The 22692-nt window shown below is 34.0% G+C and overlaps 1 protein-coding gene across 1 annotated transcript; it reads right to left on the minus strand.

Annotated features, from left to right (window-relative positions):
- Positions 1–18376: 18376 nt before the first annotated feature.
- On the minus strand, positions 18377–22589 carry LOC148622278 (uncharacterized). Its single transcript, XM_088572025.1, has one exon. The coding sequence runs from the start codon at positions 22446–22448 to the stop codon at positions 18558–18560; it is 3891 nt and encodes a 1296-aa protein (XP_088428151.1). The 5' UTR covers positions 22449–22589; the 3' UTR covers positions 18377–18557.
- Between the last annotated feature and the right edge of the window lie 103 nt (positions 22590–22692).

Genomic DNA, 22692 nt, shown 5'->3' on the forward strand with positions numbered 1-22692 from the left:
AAAGTATAAAAGTAAATTGCGCTCCAACAGAGTGTGGGAAATTCGCAAAAAAATTGCATGGAAGATTAATGTCATTTGTTCTTTTTGAGATATTTATCGAAATTGCGTTTAATTTTGGTAAATAAATATACAAAGCAAAAATGAACGTGTTAGTAAATGGTCAGATTTCTAAAAGTGTGCAGTAGTCAAATTTTATTACTAAATTAAGTTCTTATTTACACAATATTATATTCCGATTTATATTTCCTATAAATGTTCATACTTTCAGCAATTCTGCGTCGGTACTGGATATTTTTTTCAGTACAAACAAACAAGAGGCTCCCAGTAGCCTGAATCGCTCACCTGGTTAATTTTTTGTTTTTTCAACGCAATAACTCTAACAAGGAGTTGTCCGACAATTTTGACTCAAGTTGACTTTGGTAGGACTTTTCATAAGGATCATTTCATCAATTGAAAGTTTTATTCTATCTATTTCAGTTTTCAAGATATTGACTGAAAATTGCTAAAAACATATTTTTTTACCTGTCAAGGACAAAACTCTAACAAGGAGTCGTCAGAAAACTTTGAAACCCACAAATTTGTGTAGGCATTATCATAAGGATCATTTCATCAACTAAAAGTTTCATTCTATCTATTACAGTTTTCAAGATATTGATCCATTGGAGACTTTTGTGCATCTCATAATAAGGATCATTTCCGCAATTGAATGGAATGATTTTGGAGATATATGTGAGAAAACTTCCGACCCCTTTGTTCTATTTTTAGTAACAGTAGCTATGTGTTTCCTCGGATCAAAAATCACTACATCAGTTCTATGCAAGATACCTTAAGGAACACTTATACCAAATTGGGTTCTCATTGGTCCAGTAGTGTCAGAAGATTTTTGAAAGAAATAATATTAAAAATAGCAAAATACATCGAAAAAGGGCAATAAATCCAACATGGCTTAACAGATAGATCTCATTATGGTGAACACCTTATTATAATCCCATATCAGAATTTGGCTGAACCTAACGGTTTTGGAGATATATGCAAAAATCTACTGTCTAACCCCTATGTTCTATTTTTAGTAACGACGGCCATATTTTTTGACAGATCAAAAATCACCCACATCAGTTCTATGAGGATATCCCAAAGAACATTATAACAAGTTTGGTTCCAATTGGCTAAGTAGTTCAAGAGGAGAAGAGTTTTGAAAAATTGTTAACGACGATCAATCAATCAATCAATCAATTACGACGAAGGACGACGACCACTACGACGGACGCCAAGTGATGACAATAGCTCAAATGGCCTTCGACCCGGTGACCTAATAAAAAGTAATGTTCTGAACCCTGTGAATTTGATAACTGTCTCAGTCCTCGGGACACCTTCTTTATAATGTCATAGGTATTCATTAGAACTTGTACTAACCAACTCATGTGATTTTTCCAGCCACTGACAAAAATTTGTAGGTACTGTCTATTGAAAGGAATGATCCAAAATATACTAAAATACAGAATATTTACATGTTTAGGTTAGTGTTAGCGGTATGAATATAGGCTGGCCAAGATAAATCGGGACACTCGAATATAATTTTTAAAAAGAATGGTGTTAGAATGAAATGGATGTTTTTTTCAACGTTTTTTTTATGTTAAAAAACTTAATTGCGATATTCCAGATTTTTTGTTATGTACATGTAATTCAGAAATTATTGTGACATTGTAATAGGACTGACTTGAAATTGTTATAAATTATCTAACACGCAAACTTTCATCATTGCAAAAAAAAAGGATTTCTGAACAGTTGCAAAATTTAAATTGAGCTTACCTCTTTGACAGCAAAATCACAAAATATGGATGTATGCATTTTGAATTTACAGCAACATTTGTATACAATTGGCAAAAACAGACTCAGCATTATCTTTTTACCAGCTATTTGAAAACCTATGGTATTGGGAATAATTAAGGCAGTCTTTTCCCTAGTAATACTAATTACCCTAGTCACTGGAATTTCAAGCTAGAAAAATAAAAAAAACAAACAACATTCCTTCATCACAATTAGGTGGAAGTCAGTCAGAACAAAAATGGTTTATATAGAGAAAATATATCTTTTCTGTCAATGTTTTTATCTATTTCTTTATCAGCCAAGCCTTTGGTAAGGTTATCATTAAAGCATTATGGCACATATGTGCCTGGCTTTCCTGCAAAACTTTATTGCAACCAGAAAGGCATATTTTTGACTTCTCATTGGGCTGTCAAATAAGAACAATGAGTCCGTCTGATCCGAATTGTTTAGTCAAGTTTTCTGGTCATGCGTTCATAAATCTGCGTACATCATCATATCTTATTTTTATAATGTATATGCCATTTAATGATTCCAGCAAGATTATGTCAATTAGGGGAGATAAACAATACAGGAAGTTCGCAAATAAAATGCTGTGTCATTGCTTTCTTAATGCATCTATATTTAATACAAAAACTGAAAATCAACCATTCAGATTATAAAATTTGGTCACCGAATTATAAATATTTTGAGGATCATGAAAAGCTGTTTCTGTGGTCATACCTCCTACATCAGTTGACAAATCGTTTTGATGCTGAACAACATTACCCCAGCCAGAAAGTTACATGTATTTGCAAAAAAATGCCTACAGACGATTATGTAATTTTTTTTAGTAACGCCGACCATGTTTTTTTCATTGATCAGAAATCCCATCGATCATTTTGTGCAGAATACTCTAAGGAACAATCAAGCCAAGTTTCTATTTTATCGGTCTAGTAGTTTCAGAGGAGAAGATTTTCGAAAAATCTCAACGGCGACGACGACGGACGCCAAGTGATAGCATAAGCTTACTTAGCCTTTGGCCAGGTGAGCTAAGAAAGTTATGTCTTTTTGAAAATATCTCAAGAAATGTCTGAAGTCATTGATTGTCCACGTTTTTTTTTAGGAAACTGCATGTTCCAACGTAATTCTTTAATCAATTTGCAATTCCTTCTATGAAATCATGAAACTTTGTAGATGCAGTTATGTACACACATATTTCATTTTTCATGATTATGCAGTTTAAAGCGGATAAAATTTGAACAAAACAAATGTCTAGCGATTTGACCAAATTTCACTTTTTGGACGTTTCGAACGTTTTTCGTCGAGCGAACATGGAGGAAATGTTACATGTTCTCTTTAGATAACCGGAACCGGACACTTAAACTCGTCTCTGCAATTAATTACTAGTATGGAACATGTAAACGGAAGAGACAATGGAATAGAATGAAAGCAGAGAATCATTAACATTTTTCATATCGGAAAGCGCAAATGAGCAAGACAAAAATGGAAAGACAAATACTGAATAACAAAAAAGAAGATAAGACAGTATAAAACATTAGTCCGAAGAATCGTCAAAGAGCGGCTTTCTATTAGGGTGTTGATTAAAACCCGATTTTCTAATGAATAGAAAGCTCTTCCTATCGTATTGCTATATTGTGCTGTTGGTACATTGGTACACGTAACATAAGATAATAGATCAAAATGCACATTTTTACTTATCTTAAGTAATAATTACAATATTCCCTCTCTAGATAGACAGAGGGTACATGAATATGTTCCGGTCGATACAAGTAAAGACTATTAACATTCTATATAAAGAACAATTTGAACTCCGTAGCAGAAGGTATACAAGAACAAAGACTTCAAACTGTATAGACTCATTGACGGATCCAGAAGGAGCTGGTCCGATCAAAGATTTTGTAAAGGGTCAAGATTATTATTTGCTCATTTCTGCCAAAATTTAAATGCACAAAAAAATTCCAACATATGCACAAGTAACTTGCCGAACCTTCACTTGAATACGCCACACGTGTATATGTAATAACGTATTTGAAACTTCTTTCTTAGCTGTGGCTACGTTACGTTGTAAAAGCGGTAAAACATTGATTTTTGGTTTGTTTTTTAAAGAAAACATGATTAATGAAACTACATTATGTAACAATTTTCACCCCTACACACATCCGCGCAGTCCTCGAGATCGATGCGATCTCCTGTCTGTCTTTTGGACAGGGTATGTTTAGTGTAGCTAAGTTAGGAGTTAATTAATATATAATATTCATATTCAGGATTACATCCCACCTGCATATTCAAATTTCATATAGCACTGATTATCAGTTCAATCATTCTTTTCGATTTTTTAAGAAATGTTTAAAATGTTTTTAATTACTTAAACCAAAAAATAATGCAAAACTTCCGGTACCTTCAAACATTTGATGGTGGTTTAAAAAAGATGTCAACCTCTATTCCCATGGTGATTTTTTGATCTGAAAGTACTATAACAAAGACTGGTTTTTGAGTCCTAGCTTTAATTAGAAATTACTGAAAAACTTGAAATGGTTAGTATTGTCCGCTATAGGAAAATAAATACTGCCGTTTTCTCTATAAGTACTTCTTTATTATATAATCTATCTAATTAACCTCTCTACTGACTAATTAGTAGACTTATTATCAGAGGGATACATGCAATAAATAAACTTTTTCATATATTCTTTAATATAAAGAGAGGGACTTGTAGCAAGTCCAGCTAATCTCGAATGCGATAGTTCTAATCCTCATGACGCAATTTTCTTAACTATGGGCTTTGAAATAACATCAGACGGAACAGATGAGAATGTTCCACTTTTGATGTTAATGTTACTGTGGTGCCTAAACGAATTTATGATGAAATGTTTTTAGGTAGAAAATTGAATTATCTATCGAATGACACCAATTTTGAGGTGTTTTAAAATTAGTTGAGCAATAAAATCCCATTTTTTGCATTTTTCGATAAATTCTGACCTAAAAATTTGTAAAAATTCATCAAAAGAACCCAAAATGATTAATTGTGGTGGGATAGGGATACATTTTTTTTCATTTTACCCCGAACCCCAAAGTATTATCGCAACTTTCTTGGTACCATTGTAAAGTTGAGACTTTAGGCTACAGGATGATGCATATATTTGTTTAGTTTGTTCACAATGCTGTCCCAGAAAGACTTGGACGCTCATATAATCGAGGCACAAAAATCTTGGCTTGTTGACCTAGTGGGGTACAAATATAGGCTTATACTGAAAAAAAATCTGAGAATATTATTTGGCGGCAAATTGATTCGGTAATGGGAGGTGTACAGGTACCTAAAATCACCATGAAGTTAATGAGTGGGGAGTGCATGGTGGACCCTAACCGCCCTTGGACTACTACATATTACCCTACCCCAGTAAAGTCATTATGTGAATGTATATGTATTTAATATTGACACAGGATACTATTAGGGTGTTGTATAAAACGTGTGGAGTATTTAAACATGTATGCTTTTCTAATTTATGAAACTATGGCGAGTGTAGCGAGCCGAATTTTTTGTGGAAGGTGTTGTGGATGTCAGAATATTTATTTTCTGGTATGCAATTTCCAAAATTAGACTTTATTTTCTGCTATGATGAGTCCAGATTATTTATTTCCTAAATATCAGAGACAGATAATTTATTTTCAAAATCTGTTAGCCCCCTCCCACGTGAATCTATTGGTCGTCCCCTTAAACTTACTGAAAAAATGGTCGGATTAAAGTGTAATTTACGCAGATAAATAGTATGTCAGATTTACTCATGATTACTAATATTTCTGTGTTTAACATTTAAATAATTAACAATGGTAATACCTTTTGAAACCATTGAAGAATTATTGAACATTTGTGTTTCATGTTTCAATTTTCATCTCTAATTATTTTTAAGGATCCTATTTAGTTTTCTGAGAATTTTATTGGTACTATTAATTAATTGGTTCAATTTTCTTCCATAGTAAACAGTTATTAAATGGGTTGGATGCAATAGACCAGAATATTTGTCCTGAGGTACTGAGAATGATCAAGTGGCCTCATGCAATAGAACACTTGATCATTCTCAGTACCAAAGGACAAATGTTCTGGTCTATTGCATCCAACCCATTTAATAACTGTTTTATTACCTAATTTGTCTGTGAGATATAATAAAGAATGGAAATGGGGAATGTGTCAAAGAGACAACCATTCGACCAGGAATAGGAAATTGACCGCTCCATGTTTACAAATTGGCAGACGAGAGTCACATCTACCTTTTTTTCACACGAGTTTTTTGTGTGTAAATCCCAATTCAATGAAGCGCTTTAAAAAATTTCAACCAATCAAAAGGCTTAGATAAAGGTCATTATGGGGTCAGTGCAACAGACTCCTCAAGAAGATGATTTGGAATTATTTCTTACAAAGTATGAGGAATCTCTACCAAGAACTATATATTTGTATCTAGGTGTACTATTTAAAAAAAAAGAACAACGATGTATAATGTTTTTAAGTAGGAATTTTAACTGAGATGTACACAGTGTTGAAAAAAAACAGTAGGTTTTAATGCTATTATATTCAGATAATAGTCTTGAACTGATTGTCTCCAAAAGATCTTTCGAATTTTTCAGGATCCACATTGAGTTAATACCATTACGGGAGTAACACGTGTTGTGGTAGGTCTTCACACCCTCTTTGACAGTTGTGAGTACAGAAGTTAAAAGTTTTGAAAGAGGTCTGGTGGTACATTTTGCAGATCCAGCTATGAAACGTTGTTTGGATGGGTTCTTGTGGAGTTTAGGAATCCAGTACATAGACGGTAAATCACAATCGTCGTCCTTGGTAGAGAGACCAAAAGAGGATAGCACAGATTTATGGTTTACCACAATCTCTTCTTTGGAGAGAGTGGTAGCAGTATAGGTCTTATCACTGCTATTATTTTCTACGTCTACCTCTGATAATAAACATTGGGTGTAGAACGTTTTGCAGACAAAAACAATGTTGTTTTGGGCTTTGTCTGCTGGTACGACAACATATTTGTCATGTATAGTAGACAATGTTTTTGCCACGTCGGGGTTTTTGAAAACTGATGTAGCTTTGGCACTCATTGACCTACTTAAAACTTTCATTCGTTTAAAAATTAAAGACCTCACGGCCTTTAACCACTCTGACAGAGAATCAATGTCTTCTTGTTCTCGTTTTATCCATTTTCTTGCATAGTCCTCGACGGCATCCATAAGAACTTTAAAGTTATAATTCCAATTTATGGAGCGTGGTTCACGGTACTTGGGACCTTTAGAAAGGATATTACGCAGAGATTCGTTTTCGATAATGGTTAAATCTCCAGTAACGACGTGACCAGAAGGACCACATTTGAATGGAGAGGTTTTGCAAGAACAGTCAGGTGGTTTAGCCTTGAAGTCCTCAATGTCGAGGTTCTGCAATAGCCTTTTATAATTGAAAATTTTGGATGCAATGGGTGAAGTATAGGAATATGAAATAATTGGTATGGATTTATCTTTGAAATATGGGGGAATTTTGTTGGTAACGTTTTCGTGATGGAGGATGTTAGCCAAATTAATTGCATCTATACCTTTGTTGACAAACGGTAGTGGAAGAAATGATCGTTTTTCTTCATCTTGACTTTTCACACAAACTGGTTTAATGAGTATGTGGAAACCAATATCCAAAATGATGGCAACAAGTCTGTATAATGATGAAGTGGGGTCAGAAACAGGAGAGTCAAAACTTGTTTTGTAAAGGGAGTGTAGTAGAGTGAGAGGTATAGAATTAAGTTTGGTTTTAATGTGATGAAGTCCAACAGGTTTTTGTATGAAAGGAAGGAGACCATCTATGGAGACATCATGCAACTTAGGTGACGTATAGTGACGATGACCATGACTCCTTTCCCGTCTTGGATTTTTGTAAAATAAATTCATCACATTTATGCTATTGTTATATTGGCTTGAAAGGTTTCCTATACTTTTGATGTTGTTATTGCATCCGTACGGTATTGCAGTACCTAGTCTGCGTATCCAGTATTAAAAACCGGTAAACCTTTAAAGTTTATATCAAGATATTTTTTTTAATTGGCGGAAATTGGCCATTAGGAATTATTGCAGACAATGTAAATTTCTAAACATTCGCGTATGTGGAAATGGTCGTAAATGGACTTCAGGGGGTTTGGCTTACTGTTATTTGCCTTTGAAGCAAACCGACATTGCGCATGACAAGACAATATGATAGCAAACGGATAAAGAGCAGATCGTCTGTCAGTTACGTAGCTAATGGTAATTCTAAAGTTTAAATATTGAAAGAAAGGTTACATAATGTATGTTAAATATAATAGATATATACAAACAACTTACCCTTTTCTTCATCAAAGCATTCACCAAGATCATTCATACATGTATATATGATACAAGATCGTGTTAAATCTTCAAAATCATTTTTGATATTCATTACAGTATAGCACTTTATACAGAATAGTTAAAAAAAGGTACTGCAATGTCATAAATCATAAGAGTTAGAGACTGTAAGACCGAGACAAGAGAAATGCAGCCAAAAAGTGACTTCATGAGGATTTATTAATGAAGAGACAGAATAGTTCCTGAAAAACACATTCAACAAGAAATCAAGAGTACCATGAGAAAAATTAACATTTTAACACATGTACAATGGTATAGACGATAGAACAGGTGAATCAAACGACTCTAGTACTAGTGTGTCCCGTAAGAATGAAGACGTAAAAGCCATTCGAGGTGACAGTCCTTCTGGAGATGACTTGGATCGCTTTGACTTTATAACCGTACAAACGGAAACATTACAAGGATATATAAATATGTGAATATATGGAAAAGCGTACAAGACAAGTTATACATTGTTATAATTCTGCAAATAAAAGTGCTATGTATTGATTGACAATTCTTCAATTAAGATGCGGGAATTGTCAAAAATAGGCTCTCACTATACTTCAGTGACTGGATCGTGTGACTTCTCTTTTTTCATTTATACAAAACACTAAATCGTACAGCTAAAAAATGATTCTCCTACTACAAAATGAGAGAAAAAACGATCCACCTGTCCATCACAGAAAAAAAATGATCCCAACATTTTGACGAACACCCCAATTTCATCCACGTAATCAAAGTGCTGAGGCACTGAGTCAAGAAGACCTCAAAGTAATCAAAAATATTCATGTAACCAAGTTGTAACCTAAATAAACCGATCAAAACTTTGTCCTTTTAAAGAATGACCATTTGTTTTAAAGCACTGTATATTTATACACTCCGTTTATCAATATATATTTTTGGGTCTTCTTTTGTATTATCGCTTTTGGTATTCCTGGCTGTACACGTGCGTTGATGCCCTTAAATTTCCTAATACTTGAATCAGCATTTCTTACAAACTATGAATTCCACTGAGAATCACTGACTATCAATATTCGATGAATTTTCAAAGTGAGATTGGACCCACACCTTGAAATTTCGGTTTGGAGATGCATGAGGCTATGGTATGTACATTAAATGATTACCTTTTTCTCTAGGAATTTTTCAGTTCAAACAAGGATAAAAACTCCTGTTGTAAAAATTACTATGTATTTTAAAGATCATTAACCTAAAAACAACTTTGTAGCTCATAGACTTGAGCAATTTAAGATTCCAATTAAGTTGGAAAGTCAGTGGTATGTGGTGAATACAGGGAATATGATGTCTTAATCACACATGCACTTTGAGTATAAATCCATCTTTTTTTTCTCTCCAAAACAAAAGTTACCAGTGAACCCATACCTCATGAGTACCACCTTTTTATGATGAATCACTATTTGCTGAGTGTTCTATACCTGTCTGTCTGCAATAATGTATATGCATTTCTTTCACTTTTCTCTGCATGATTGTTTTTATAAATATGTATAAGATTACAATTCAAGTAACTCTTATGTTTTGCAAATATATAAGTGCTAATGTTTTTTTTTATAGTTTTTTATTAAGAGATGTTGACATATATATTTACAGCTGCTTCTTGCTACACATACATGTACCAGACTTGAGAATCATGAACTTTGTTTCATGCTTAAATAGTGTCCCAGCACAGAAATTGTCTGTTTTACCTTTGCTTTCTTCTCACTTCATCTAGTGAAACTTCTAAGTGATAAACACGAAAAAGAAATCAATGAAAAAACAATCATAACAGTGTCTGATATATGCAAAATGTTACAATGTAAATTCATGAAAATATACATGTATTTTAACCATATGATATGGAGAAACAACCTATTGTTGGGAAATATTGTTACATGTACATATAATTTCGTGCAAAACAGGCAAAAATAAAGGTTGGGTGGTTATAACAGTACCAGGTTTTTACCGGTTTTTAAACCACCCGGTCAATATTCCCTAAGTGATCAATACTGGTCGATTGAACATTTGCAAACAATATTTCTGTCATTATTTCATAGTTTTTGTCCTTTATTAAAAATGTTAATATAGTATATATCTACTATATTTCAGCGTTCTAAGGTTTTATTCTTTTAATATCTCTATCAGCTGTATTAATTAAAAAATAAACATTTCTTTCTCTAAAATAATTCAAATTTATCTGAAATAACATAACAAACTTTACAAAAATGTACAGTTTATTTCATGAGCACATCTTTGTTTCAATAACTATTAATAACAGGTAACATAAGTAAGAGTGGAACAGGTTACTTTTCACCTGCCATTGTTAAAACAACATCCCCTCATAACCAGATAGATCATAAAAAGTGGTTTGAAGTGATGAGTTTAAAAGAAATTTCATTTACCAGACAAAAACCTTCTAAATACAGAAAATGGAAAGCTTGCTAAGAATATTGCTTTAGGGTTTCTTCCATGTATGATTTTAGCTACCCGCTGATTTATAATGATTTTTGAACCTCTATTTCAAAATCCCTGGATCAATCCCTGAATGTTGATTTATCTGTGAGCAATTAATGTCACATTGTAAAGTAGAAAACAAATTAGATACATGTATTACTATATGCAGATGCCAGTAACCATTGTTAGAGTACATGCACATGTATTTTTGTAGTTTTCAGTGTAAATTTCTTGTTCACAGACATACAAATGTAAACTGCAAATTTTGCTAAGAAATATGACTACACTGTTGTACACTAGCAATAAAAACAGCATACATATTACCAGTTCTGAAATTTTTAAATACCTGTGTACATACAAAGTATCTGAATAAATAATGTATACCTTCAACACTTACCTAGTACATTGACCATGTAAGAATGTCCATGAAAATCAGCTCTTAGAAAAGGTCTACTTTTGGTAGCCTTGATATCCAACACATTTTTAATGCACTTTCATGGCCACAGAATTTCTAACACAACTGTCTTTCTTGTGTCATGAAAATCTTGTTTCTCACTTTATGATCTGCATTCTAAATAAATGCATCTGGTATATCTGGACAATGTACTAAAAAAGAACCATATTGATAATCAGTTATGACTTACATGGATATAATACACATGTACATGTTATTACTATTTCTTTAAACTCCATACTGAATAGTGCATGTCATGTTCATTCTGTCTTATATTTTATCTATACAAAATTTTCTTCAATTGTGTTCTGTGCAAGGCATGATATATGATATGCAATATATATGTCTAGGGGAGTGATATAGGGTATGCCATATAGGTCTATGGGTGTGATTTAGAGAATGCGATATAGGTCTAGGCGTGTGATGTAAGGTACGTAATATATGTCTGTGGGTGTGATGTATTATATGTTAATAAATACGTAAATTCACATTGGCCCTGTTATAGGTTTGAGGTCTGTCATATTGGTCGAGGTGGTCGTATTGGTCCCAAGGCATCGTCGAAGGCCATTACGGCTGTCGAGGCCAATATGATTGACCGAAACCAATAACAGGGCCAATATGAAATTACATATTTATTGACAATTTATTAACCAACTCAATCAGATGATTTGTTTTCGTGTTTTACTAAGAAAATGTAGATTTATTTGCATTATTCAGTCTTAAATATCTTTTCTCTGCAGCTTTTAGTCCTGGTGATCAAAATACATGAAATCCAATCCTAACTCAAAATGGCGGTGTCAAACACCGGAAGTTATGATGCCGTATTGGCCCTGATTTCATCCATATTGGCCCCGTATAGATGCCCAGTTTGAATTCATATCAATTGGTCAGTTTTTGACATATTTTAGCATATTTTGGGTAGTTGGTTAATAAAGGGTACTTGAAATGGATTTAAGGGTGTGAAATAGGGTATGCCATATAGGTTTATGGGTGTGATTTAGAGAATGCGATATAGGTCCTATAGGTCCAAGCGTGTGATATAAGGTATGCAATATATGTCTGTGGGTGTGATATATAGGGTTCGTGAAATGGTTTAGGTGTGTGATATACGGTATGCGATATTGGTCCAGGCGTGTACGATAGAAGTCTAGGGGTGTGATATTCAGAAGGCAATGAAGGTTTAGGGGTGTGATATAGAATGCAATATTGGCCAAGGGGTGTAATATAGAATGCAATATAAATCTAGGGGTGTGATATACAGTATGAGATATGTCTAGGAGTGTGATATACGGTATGTGATATAGGGTATGCGATATAGGTCTATGAGTGTGATATAGGGTATACGATAAAGGTCTATGGTCGGTGTGGAAGTTTGGATTTTAGGAACATGTACAAGTGTATGTGTAATGTCATGGCTCATGTGTCCACTCGCATCCCAAGGACATTACTTTATTTCACTGGATACCCCTCCTTTTTGATAGTTCAAGATTACCTACTGAATGTGATGAATATGCCACATGACCTCCGTTCATCCTTACCGTTGAAACAGAGACATTGTTTATGTCTCTGCTTTGAAATTATAATAATTTAACAATTCTGTTTATTTTCTATTTTAAATGCTTCTTTGTTTGCAAGTACATGTGTGTGTACCATTTTATATTATTTATGTACATGTACATGTAGTAATTAACATATGTGTACACAGTGCTTGCATTTTATTTACAGAAGTTAAATTCCTGGGATCAAATTAATCACACATGAAATTTTCAATAAAAGGAGGGGTGCCAACCCCATGCAACCTCCCCTGGATCCGCCACTGTAATCTATACTTACTACAAAAAAAAGGTTACATTGCAGCTCCGAAAATCCGTCATTAGAAGCTCCCGACATCTTCATTTGAGAGAAATAAATAGGCAAATCTCGAATTAGCGTTCCCCCCCTGCGAATGTTCGGGTCAATTTGACAAAATAATCCAACTCCCTGCGTCAAAATAGTTATTATCATATAATCATTGAAATCTTGCAGTTTTACATATTAAATAGCCTTAATATTGTTACACGCCCATGTCGTACGTAAAGTAAACAGCACATATTTGACATGGAGTATGATCGGCGACGGAGTGATATCTTTACGCAAACTTTGCAAGGAGAATAAACTGCGGAGTGTTATTTTAGTAGTTGTATGTGGAAATGTCTACCGTGGTTACGTAATTTGGTTGCCGACGATCTTTCAGTCTATAAATAGACTTCCTTGACAAAAACAATAAGTGCCTGATAATATCACATAGAAAAGAAATTGTTCACAACCATTAATATTGAAATTTTCCTGCGTTTCATCGAATAGCTGGAAATATTTGTATTAAAGGTGCGTCTGATTTGTCATGTGACTCAAGGTTAGTCACTTTGTTCCTGACAGTCGAGGTGTCAAGTTTCATTATGTTTTATGTTCTATTTTTTGTACATTTATTTTCCTTTTGATGTCATATTAAAAAAATACTGTCCACAGTATTTCTCCGGTTTATTCACGTTTCTCAAACACTTAAATTTTTCACACCTAATACTAAAACAATCAATTATGACAGGAGATTATAGCTAGTTGAAAATGACCAGTTCCACTTTCAATACAAATTTAAGTGGGCTACTGAGCATTCCAATAGCTCTCTAAATAGAAAACTGCCCTATATTATACCAATGTGATCTTTTACGTGAATACTTGTCAATTATTTAAATCATTGTTAAATTATCTACATTATACTCGGCGTCACATAAATAACATACTGTTAAAATTTGAATAAAAATATTTTCTACGACTTTATTGACACCTACCGACGTTTAAATTGTCTTAAATGACTTGCTCATTCGTTTAGCCAAACGGCTTCTCCCTGAACAAGTCGCTTTTTGCTTAAATCATGCGTAACAAATCCTTACGGGAAAATCCCATACTAATATCCGCCATGTTGGTTTCTACGGGACGATTTGTTTACAAACGAAGTTCGTAAGTTCCCGTCGAACTCCGGTGACAATCGTCTGCTTGATTAACTTCTCGGTATTGTACGTTGTTCGCGTAAAATAATGTAAAGATGTTCCTACATAACGTAAATACAAAATGACTACATGTAATTATAAAACCACAGCAAGTAATATAAAATTGACAACACGTAAACAAATGTGTATCTCATCAGACAGTTTAGGCGTTCCATATAAATACGTCGCTCATTTGTCATGCCGATAACATTTACCAGCGTTATGTTACAATTATTGAAGCGTAACATTAAATATGAATACAGCTATTGAATGTAGGGTGTCGGGACCACGAAAAGCTCATCTGCTTTGTTTTCTGTTTTGACTTGATAAAGGAGGGTTACACATTGTGTCTTTACCAGAAATGTGTAAATTGTGTAGATAGTCAGAAATTAGCCGATTCCTTACAGGCATCTAAAGATGAGATCACTCACGATTGGTTTTATTGTATGAAGAAATCTTGCCGAAACGCAGCAATATTTACTGAATATCCAACAAAACACACCAAGTGACGACTGTATTATTTTTGTTTCTGCTCATATCATATGTAAATAAGAAGATAAATTAGGTAAATTGTGAAGGTTTTTATACACATACAATTTGAATATAAATGTTTTAATAAATTAACTGTAGAATTACTCCTTTCACTCACATTTAATATCGGTTCTCGTCTAACAGACTTAGTTTGCAAATTCAGCGATATAATGGTGTCCCAGAAACTGATACGAATCAACACAAAACATAAAAAAAACTTAATTCGTGATACTCATTAGGCGAAATATGTTTTAACTTTAATAGTACATGACACTGGGCAGCCTTGTCGCACACATTGTATCATATAACAATTTCTCAACGTCAAAAACCGTTTAGTATTCAAAAGACATGTTGACTAACAAACATGTAAATATAGCTACAAACCCGAAGATTTATATTTTGAGTTTTCTGGATTAAATGTCACTTTGACATCTGTTAGTGTTTTAGTACAAACAGATTAGTACATTATAGGAAATATTGTCGATACACAGGTAAAATTCCACGGTTTTTCTTGTTTGTCTCTCACAGTGTGAAATTTCTTCTCAGTTTTTGTCACACAAACAATGCAAATTTAGACATTAGTGAGACAAAACTTTCGGCCAATGGGCATACTAGTTCCTAGTATTATAAGGGACGGAACAGTGATATTCGTGTTGATTATTATGGTTAATACAAGAATGCTAAGAATTACATAATCAGCTATCCACAGTTTAAATGTATTTATATAGATTTTCAGATGATTTAGTCGAAGCATATTTAATTTCCTTGTCATGCGAGCTATGCTTGATTGTAGATTTAACATGGTAGGATTTTTTTTTGCGTAGCTAACATCAGACGTATGTTGATGATGCACTGCCTTATTGCGTTGGGTGATGTCTTGACATATGCTGATCAATATGTGATACTTTCTTCCGAAAAGGCTTAAGATGTTTTAGCTTATTTTCTTCCCATAGCACGAAAGAATTTTATAATAAAGTTATAGCAATACAATTTTGCGCTTTTCCTTGCTATATGCTTTTAAACTTCACTAGAATAACGAAAAGTATGATAAGTATGGTATCAGTTAGAAAAGGACGGTACTGTTAATAAAAAAAAGCATGCACTGCCTAGTGTAATGCAGTTATAAAGGATTTATGATTCTCCTTAATTATTAAGAGAAAGATCTATTTCAAGAAAAGATTATGAATTCGTTTAGAAAGAGTAATCAGGAGAACCAAGGTTATAGCAGTAATCAAAATAATGCAATCCAGGAACAAAGACCAGACATGGAAAACAGATATACACAACAAAGAACACAAAGTAACTAAAATCATACATACAAAGTAACAAAAGTAAATGAGCAACTCGGACTCCACTAAAAACCGGAAGCATGGACCAGATGCACCGGTAGGGTAAGCGTCCTCTGCTTTTCTAGAAACACCCATCGAGTTGCTCATAAAAAGTCAAGTCCGGGGTAGACAAACGAGGAAAGGAAAACTATGACCCGTTGAATAATTCAGTTTTCATGGTGCAGATGGATACACCATAACGATCCACGAGTTAATAAATTTGTTCACACAGCTTTTGGTCAAAATTAAGAAGTGTATTCATTCTTCCTCGTAGCAAGATTTGAAGTTTGAAGAACTATTAAATGTTTATACCTCGGGGATAAATCGTGGTGACTTTATGAACGGTAAAGATTGTTCATTTCGTATCTTCCATGTCCTATGCATAAGATGCTAATGGGGATATATACGCACATGAAAGAGTGGCAACTATACTTTTTGTACTCAGTAACACTTTTTACTTTCTACATTGTTAATTAGGTGAATTTGGTGAAACAATAATTCCATCTTTACCACAAGTAGCACAATAGGAATTTCTTGGAAATGGAAGGACCTTTGCCTACTGGCTCATTAATTCTATTTTAATTTGTCTTTGTTTTGGCTGAGTACAGATTTATCGAGTTATTTCAAAGTATGTTTTAAATCTCCCTGCTGTTAAACATGTATTCAAGGAATTGGTCTTGTTGACTTTTACTTTTGTATACTACTCCGAAAAAGTGTTGTTCTGGCTATTTTTTTCTTCAATACGAAATAGATTTAAAAAGATTCATTAAATTTCTTTATGCGAAACTATTTATGGCAATCGTAGCGAATTGTAATATTCTTTCATTTATCATTACATATTTGCTTCCAATCATTTACTTCATAAAGAAATTGACGAATACGAAATGAAATTTAATAGAAAAAATATCTCTATGATAAACGGATTGGGAATTGTTCGACATTTTGTTAATTGGAATAAAGTATGTTTGGCAATTACAGACATTAGTTTTCGAGAATCTAGAACTTCAAGGGAAATGCCAGTGACCAGGATAATAAAAGAAATAGTTTATATGAAGGTCTCAATTTCAAATAATGGACTACCAGTATTAAAGCGAGTGTAATTCAAATATAGTGAAAAATACATGACTTTCTTAATTTATTCAGATTTGGTAATAATCACAGCATCTGTCATCGTTAACTGTAAGAAAGATTAGGGAAGCAGACAAAAGATAAAACATTAATTTTAAGAAATGGGACAAATCTAACATTCCTGGTAATGTCATGTAAATTGTAGGTTAAAATCTCATTACAAATGATTAATCGATTAATTTGTTTTCTTTCGATGATTTAGTTCTAGTAGAATCAGGCTACACAAATACTTATACATTGGATATAAAGTCCTGTAAATGAAGAACACGATATTCGTGCTGAAAATTAGTGAATAATTAACGATTTCCTAATTAGCTAAATAATAGTATCTTAATTGAGAATTTAACACCACGAAGAATGATAGAACAACACAAAACTAAAACTCTTTGGTGGATTTAAATACAAAACAAAACAAGATAAACATCTGATAACTGCTTATCAATGCAATATAATTCTTGATGTTTTAACATTCATTTTTTTTTGTATTGCTTTTTAAGTTTGGCTATTGCAATATTTCGTAAACAATAAACCTTAATGGCAGGCTTAGTGCGCAAGACCTGGTTTGACCAACTATTTCTATAGGAAATGTCTGTACCAAGTCTGTTTCAAACTTTCAGGTTTTTGCCTTGATACTGCCATTTGTTAAATGGACTTTTTCCTTTAACTATTTAACTATTATCTTTTTGTATCAAGATATTGTTTGTTTATATGATACTATATGTCATACTAAGCAAAAAATACAAGTAGTGTTTTTTTTACTATTTCTAGTATCGTCGAATAGATTCTCTCGAATGTGTATATTATATTAAAATTTATAATTCCTCTTTATAAAATAAATATTTTCTTTTCAAATCGGTTGAAAAGACCAAAATAGAATGACGGGAAACAAATGAATCAGAGCAAATAAAAAAGAAGACTGGAATCAGACATTCGATTTCAGACGAACAAATATTTTTTCTCTACATTAAGAAAGACCAATGCTTCTTATGAATGTATCCACTGCAATTTTAAATTAAACATTTTGCTTGGCGATTATTTCCATTACAGACTCCTTCACCTTCAATTGATGACTGTTAAATGTAGTTTGTGAAGAAGTCTACTTGCTTTATTATTATTATTATTTCTGCCTTAGAATTATTTTTTTTCAAGAGATGAAATAGTAATGCCGACTTCATCTTTGAATTGCGACACTGGATATGTCATGGAATTTCTGATAAACATCTTAACAATTGAATATAATAATATAATATAAACAAAATAATTTATTGGACACAACGACCTACTGATGAAAATTGTTATCACAGATATATGTTCTTTGAGAATCAGACTCTATTGGTTTGATTGTCCACTTAAAACTTAAAGCATATGCAGCTAGACACAAAAGCAAAATAAATCATACCACCCGAGAAGGAATTGTGTATTCATTTAACATTTCCACAAACTATCAATTTCTGATAATTTTGTTGGATTTTTCATCCATCCTAACATATCTGATATGGTAACAACAAAAATATCATTCTTTTCCAAAATTTTGTCAACAAATTTACTAAGTCCAGCGAGATTTTTACTGTACGACCAATGGAACCAATTCTGCTTTAAATGTATACCAAAAGGTGCACGATTAAGGAAATAATATTTTTCAAAATTTTTCATTAGAAACTGGAAAGTGTCCTCAGTAGATTGTGGTTGATTCTTGCAGCTGTCGGCATGAGTGCATATTTCTGATTGATTGAAACCAAGAAGAGGAATGACGGGGACCTCCCAAACACCCGGATGATTTACGATGTCACAGTCTCTTTTATCTGAACAGAACTGTTTTAGTCCAAAGTCAAGAGTGAAAGGAAATGATTTCATTGCTCGGTCCAAAACTATCGAAGAATCATAAACACGTGATTTCTTCTGCAAGATCTTGAATTGATCGTTTCCAAGTGTTTCCAAGTTAGGGCTTCTCCATCCAACCATCTTATTTCTTGCTTGACCAACTCTTCTTGCAAAATTATCCATCTGTTTATCTAGGTCAGATTTTAAAGAATCGATATTTTCGTAACTTTCAATTTTAATTCCATTCATAGCTACCTCTGTCCCATACCGCTGAAGATTTCTTGCTAAGCTATAGCTTGTGCCTTCCTCCGAAACGAAAAACGTTGATCCAATAGGGCATCCGTTAGGATTTACTCTTTGTTGGTTGAACAAAGATCTCATTTTCGAGTACGACAAGAAATTTATATCACCTTCAACAGTGATGTACACTATTTGTGGTATCTCAATCCGTTTTATTCCGAAATGATTTTGACTTGTCATACAAAAGCAATCCGGCAAAAAACAGTTAACGTCCTGTTGACATTGATTTGAATTGTATTTTGGCGTTCCGTGTCCAGTAAGTGTCAGATTTATAGCAGGTTTAACGGCTTTTTCACCTAGCGTTAGGTTTAGATTTGGCAAGTCAACATCGGATATATTCCTTGTGTTATTTGACACAATCGTTAAGCTAAAATCGGGTCGTAAATATTCTCTGTCTGTTCCGGTTCGTGTGATGTTCTGTGGTCGAATTTTCGTCAATGTAATTTTTCCTGAATGTCCGTTATGTAAATTTTCCTCAATTTTTTTCTCAAGGAAAGCCCTTTGTTGTTCTGTTTTGATAAAAGATGGTCTCCGTATTGAAGAAATAAAGCGTTGTTTTGAAGTGATGAAATTTTGTTTTCGTACAGAGGAAATATTTGTTTGGGCCTTTCTTGTTGACTTGTCACGCTTTCCGGGCCATGTAACAGGTTTCCGATGTTTACTTTGGGATGTTGAATTTGCCTCCTCTTGTTTCAACAGTTTCAGGTGTTTAGTGTCATTTTTTGAACCAGCATTCGAAACTTCATTTGGACGTTTCTGTATTGTAATACTCATTTGTTTTGCTGAACTTATTGGCTTTATATGTTTCGAAAACGCATTTTCAGCTTGTATATGAGTATTTTGAGATTTTCTTTTCACAAAGGTCGGTTTTCTGTGATTTACTGGAGCAAACAACTGTTTCCTTTTCACGGCAAAGTTTTGTGGCCGAAATGTTTTTGTTATGCTTTTTGCTGGCGGTATAACAAGATTGTTTTCCGATTTGCTGTTGGTTTCTTTGAGTGTTTGGTCTTTTTGTTCATAATCATGAATCCAATTACTCCATGGTAGTTTCATTTGTGTATTGTTCATGTTAAACAGATTCCAAGAACCTCCAATTAGACGTACTTTGGGTGCCACTGATTTTTTTATTCCGGATATTTTTGTGTGGTCTTTTGTTGGAACATTTTTCTTTTTAAGAGATACAGCATTTTTACGACTTTTCTCAATAAGGCTTGTAGACGGTTTGGACTTTTTAGACTGGATTCTCTCACGTTTTATTGGCGCTTCAACAGCATGATGAAGTTTCGGTTTTTGGACCGTTATAGGCATTCTTCGATGTACCAGTTGTGCACTCTTTAAACTATGATGTATGGAATTCAATCCAATGTTATTGTTAGTTTCAGATTTCGCCTTTAACGGCATGATGACAACATTTTTTGGCTTTGTCATTATCTGAGTGGTTTGTTTCGGATTAGCAACAACATTTGTACTGACGATCAAAGTTTTTTTTGCAGGTGTCTTGTTCTGATTGGATTGAACATTAGTTTCCTTTTTGGTATGACCTGCAGCCTCGTTATTTGACGATTTCGGACTTTGATGATTATCATCATGCGAATGTTTCTGTAATTTTGCTTTTTCTACGTTCATTTTAGTATCAGACTTTGTGCTGTGTTTATCACTTTGTGATTGCTTCATCCTATTTTCTGCCGCTATTCTTTGCTGTTCACGAATTCTTCGTTGTTCTTTCATCATCATTTCTCTTCGTTTAGGGTCACTCATTTTGTTTACAGGACGAACCATGCGTCTTGGTGCTAAGGGGTCGATAATTTTTGTTTTAGGTATAGATTCAGTTCGCTTCTGAGGGAAAGAAGTTTTCAGAGACTCTGCATGCTGCTTCCTTGCATGTGCAATCAGCATTTGTTGCCACGTCATTACTGGCGTTCTATTTGATATTGGACGACGAAGCATCCTTTGATTTTGAGTATGCACTCTTGGAGAAATATTTCCGTACACGGAATACTTTGCTGCGGCTTTTTTTGCTGCTTTCTTTGCTGCTTTCTTCGCTGCTTGTTGCAGCGCCCATGTATGTTGTTTCTGTAAGAATTCCTTTTCCTGTTTTTCAAATCGTTGTTGTCTAAGCTCTCTAAGTCTCTGTTCAATTTGTTTATTTCGGAGATCAAAAGCAGTTTGTGTTCCTGATTTCGTACTATTTCCGGAATTGCAACCCCATGGTTTAAAATTAGCAAGGTCTTGAAGTGCGACCGGGTTTCGAAGCCATTCAATCACCTGTTTCACGTTTACAATGTAGACATCGTCCATCTGCACAAGCTCGTTTATAAATCTATCCATTGCTTTCAAACGGTCCGGGTAGAAAAACCATGATGCATGCATATTTACTCCAAACGGAGCCCTGTTAGTTTTATAGTAGCTCTGAAAATTGTCCCAGAGAAATCTGAATGCAGCTTCTTCGTCCGGTGGGGGATTGTTACATCCATCAACATATACACAATCAAACCGTTGTAGATAATCCATTAATGATATAACGGGCACTTCCCAAAACCCCCGATGTCGGGATTTTGGACACGGCTTTATTTTACAGTCGTAAGGCCAACCATAGTCCAAGGTAAATGGTACAGGAGGTTTCTCATGTAGCGTCTTTTTACTGATTGTTAGCGTTGCGTCATATGCATATCCTAGTTCTTGTAGCATGTTTGGTTGAGCATCTCCAAGTGGTTCTAAGAACGGACTTCTCCATCCCGTGATTCTTGTGTGAGGAATCCTAGCCATTCTAGCTAAATTTTGTTTTTGTTTCATTGCTTCACTCTTGAACGTTTTGGTTTTCGGGTGTCCATGAGATACACTATGGGAAGCGATTTCCATTCCTTTCTGGTAAAATTCCCTGACCAAACTATAGACAGTGTTCGAATGAGATATAAAAAGAGTCATAGAGACTGGGCATCCATTTGGATTCCTACGACTAGAATCAAATAACTGTCTATAGAAACCAGCAACTTGAGGTGTGATGGCGTCATCAAATGTGAAGAATACCATTTGTGGAGTGTCCTTTCTGGGGAGCGGCATGTCATCTGAACAGCATACACAAGCAGGTGGCTTACACGCTGTATTATGCTTGCATACTGTACAAGAGCTTGGAGAATATCCATTTACAGCAAAAATCCACGAAATAATCAAAACTGACACAGATTTTAAATCCATCTTAACGTTGGGCAGTTTAATTCGTGCCTAATCCTTCAAGTAATGACTGTCCACTCCATTAGCCTGGCCACGAGTGACCAAATCTAACCCATACTTGAAGCGAACCTCATGATACCGAGGACTTAACTTGAAATGAAACTTTATATGATTTATGTCAGAAACGTCAAGATGGTTTTAGTTAGTAATAAATTCACGTACTTCATCACCCGCCGGCAAAAACGTAAGTGATGTTTCAATTATACAC

Source organism: Perna viridis, chromosome 3 (assembly GCF_037379345.1).
Source record: "Perna viridis isolate PV_CMFRI_1.1 ecotype Kerala chromosome 3, ASM3737934v1, whole genome shotgun sequence".
Taxonomy (NCBI): Eukaryota; Metazoa; Mollusca; class Bivalvia; order Mytilida; family Mytilidae; genus Perna; species Perna viridis.

Bases quoted from the DNA above. Each gene is read 5' to 3' on its own strand.
- LOC148622278 (XM_088572025.1), bottom strand. From the start codon at position 22,448: ATGGATTTAAAATCTGTGTCAGTTTTGATTATTTCGTGGATTTTTGCT.